Source organism: Oxyura jamaicensis, unplaced genomic scaffold (genome assembly GCF_011077185.1).
Source record: "Oxyura jamaicensis isolate SHBP4307 breed ruddy duck unplaced genomic scaffold, BPBGC_Ojam_1.0 oxyUn_random_OJ6347, whole genome shotgun sequence".
NCBI lineage: Eukaryota > Metazoa > Chordata > Aves > Anseriformes > Anatidae > Oxyura > Oxyura jamaicensis.
The window spans coordinates 1-3,024 of NW_023305727.1; the positions used below are offsets into that span (position 1 = coordinate 1).

General features: G+C 58.4%; 1 protein-coding gene across 1 annotated transcript; it reads left to right on the forward strand.

Moving 5' to 3' along the window:
• Positions 1-21: 21 nt before the first annotated feature.
• Positions 22-2,440, forward strand: HARBI1 (harbinger transposase derived 1). Its single transcript, XM_035313510.1, has 4 exons — positions 22-48; positions 271-277; positions 344-1,028; positions 1,660-2,440. Exons 3-4 carry the CDS (start codon positions 359-361, stop codon positions 2,034-2,036), a joined length of 1,047 nt encoding a protein of 348 aa, XP_035169401.1. The 5' UTR covers positions 22-48; positions 271-277; positions 344-358; the 3' UTR covers positions 2,037-2,440.
• The last annotated feature ends 584 nt before the right edge of the window (positions 2,441-3,024 follow it).

Consider the following 3,024-nt stretch of genomic DNA (forward strand, 5'->3'; position numbering starts at 1 on the left):
GCCCAGCCCGGCCGCTGGAGGCCAGCGTGAAGCCGTGGCGAATCTGCCGCCGGCCGGCTCCGCCTCGCGGGGACCCCGCGGTGAGGGCCCGCGGCCGGCGGGGGGCGGCCCCGGGGGGCGGCAGCGGTCCCGCAGCGCCGCGGTGCTTCGGGCTTCCCGCGGGGCCGGGCCGCGGGTCCCGGGAACGCGGGGCCGGCGAGGAGCGGAGCGGCTGCGGGACGGGAGTGGCGGGGAGATGGCAGCGCGGTGGTAGCGGCTGGGCGGGCAGAGCCCCCCCCGCGCCCCCTTCGTGCGGGCGGAGGCGCCGGGGGCAGCGCCGTGCCGGGGGCAGCCCCCGAGGGGTCCCCGGCCGCCTGCCATGGCCGTGCCCATCGCGGTGCTGGACTGCGACCTGCTGCTGTACGGCCGCGGGCACCGCACGCTGGACAGGTTCAAGCTGGAGGATGTCACGGACGAGTACCTGGTGTCCACGTACGGCTTTCCCCGCCAGTTCATCTACTACCTGGTGGAGCTGCTGGGAGCCAGCCTCTCGCGCCCCACGCAGCGCTCCAGGGCCATCAGCCCGGAGACGCAGATCCTCGCCGCGCTGGGTTTCTACACCTCCGGCTCCTTCCAGACCCGCATGGGGGACGCCATTGGCATCAGCCAGGCCTCCATGAGCCGCTGCGTCGCCAACGTCACCGAGGCGCTGGTGGAAAGAGCCTCGCAGTTTATTCGCTTTCCTGAGGATGAAGCCACGGTGCAGAGCCTGAAGGATGACTTCTACGGGCTGGCGGGCATGCCGGGGGTGCTGGGGGTGGTTGACTGCACCCACGTGGCCATCAAAGCGCCGAACGCTGAGGACCTGTCCTACGTGAACCGAAAGGGCCTCCACTCCCTGAACTGCCTGATGGTGTGTGACGCCAGAGGAGTCCTGCTGAGTGCAGAAACGCACTGGCCAGGCAGCCTGCCTGACTGCACCGTCTTGCAGCAGGCAGCCCTTACAAGCCAGTTCGAAAATGAGCTACATAAAGACGGCTGGCTACTCGGTAAGTCAGTTTTTCCTCATTCCTTCCTGTGGAATGGCTCTGTCCGTGTTGGCTCCTCTTCGAGTCGAGAGCCTCTTGATGATAAGTTCGCCTCAGGCGATAAGTTCAGTTCCGATTGCTTTCCTGCAAATTCCTTGAGACCTGAGATTCAGTTTGGAATGTCCTCCTCTTGGAAGTCCAGAACAATAACTTGCAATCTGTGTTTTATATACTCCAATCATTGTATATATTAATCTGTATTCATATTGAAATTTGTATTGATTTGTATAATTTAATTTGCATTTGACCTTTTCAGAATTCTACTCCTTTCTAAGATGAATGATGCAATTTTTGATGCTGCGTATGCTCTTAGTCCAGTTGCTTTACGTTCACTGTATTGCACAGTAAATGGATTCTCTTAGAACCATTCCACATACTTCAAGGATTTCCTGGTGTAAAAGGGGATGTCTTTACTTCGTTATGTGCCACATTTGTAAACCAGTTATTGTTGCTCTTTCATGTTCTCTATTTTAGCCTGAGAGAAAAGTTACTCTGTATCTACGCTACCAGAAAACCTGGGGCAAAGAGCTGAAACCCTGAGGTGGTTAACTGTAAGTCTGTAACCCGTCTCCCTTCTTTTCACTGCCAACAGGTGACAGCTCCTTCTTTCTGCGAACCTGGCTGATGACCCCTCTGCACATCCCCGAGACACCCGCAGAATACCGCTACAACATGGCACACTCCGCCACCCACAACGTCATTGAGCGGACGTTCAGAACCATTCGATCGCGCTTCCGCTGCCTGGATGGGTCCAAAGGCACCCTGCAGTATTCCCCAGAGAAATCCAGCCACATCATTCTGGCCTGCTGCGTGCTTCATAACATCTCCCTGGAACACGGGCTGGACGTGTGGTCATCCCCGGCCACGGGACACGTGGAGCAGCCTGAAGAGGAGTATGAGCAGATGGAATCGATGGACTCGGAAGCCTGTCGTATTCGTCAGGAGCTTCTACTTACTCACTTTAGCTAGTGTTGTGACAGCAGGAAGGTTCATCTGAGAAGATAGAAAGAGCAGCTGTGTCCCTCTTCTTAAGTTTGTAAAGACTATGCGGGTGTGGGACGAGGAGAAATTCTATTCACTTCATTTCAGGGGGTACTATGAGCTTCTCTTGATCTCCTCATAGGTGTCATTTAATTGCTAAATTTTTACTGTTACTGATGCTTATAGACTCCCCTCTCGCCTGATTTAGGGAACAATGACTGTAATGTGAGATCAGTGGAGAAACTTGGGACGTTGTCTTTGATAACAATGGAAAATCTGTAAGCCTCGCGCTATTTTACAAAGCAACAATTTTATGCCTCTTTGTAACCCAAATCACAGTTGATTTTTAAACAGCTTTTCACACAAATTAAACTTCCATGTGGAGCCACGTCTGCCCTGTGCCGATGAGCAGCGAGGTGTACAAGGATTGCACTTTTGGTGTGCGGGGATAAATTCTCGCTCAGTGCCACTGCAGTCCTGCACGCTTCACAAACCCCGGCGGTTCCTGACAGCTGCGTTCTGCGGGGAGCCGGGCTTCGTGTGGTAGTGTGCGCACACACCTAGGAGGTGAGGGGGTGGATGAGAGCCTTCTTTCCCAAACAGGCTGGAGAAGGAGCTAAGCTGGGACCGACTCTGTCAAGGAACGGGGGCTGCTGGGCTGAGCCTGGGCCTCGCGAGGGGTCTGTCAGCGCCGCTCGGCTGGTTGGGTGCCGCCGGGGCAGTGCCCGGCGCTGGCCGGCTCACAGGGAGGGGTCACCCGCAGAAGTTCTCCCCTCAGCGGAGAGCGGAGACCCGGCAGGGCGCGGGCTGGGGGCTGAAGGGAGGCCGCAGGCGGCCGCAGCTGGCGCAGGGCTCGGTGCCGCTCCGCGCTCGACTGGCCGCGCCTGCCGGCTGGGCCGGCCGCGGGGGGGCAGCGGCGGCCCGCAGGCGCTCGGCGCTCGTCTGGCGCGGGCTGCCGCCGCCGCTCTACCTTCGG

What these genes read in the sequence shown, in the direction of transcription:
- HARBI1 (XM_035313510.1), top strand. Translation starts at nt 359, where the DNA reads ATGGCCGTGCCCATCGCGGTGCTGGACTGCGACCTGCTGCTGTACGGC. An exon ending in TAAAGACGGCTGGCTACTCG is followed by an intron (nt 1,029 to 1,659) that starts GTAAGTCAGTTT and finishes CACTGCCAACAG; the next exon opens with GTGACAGCTCCTTCTTTCTG.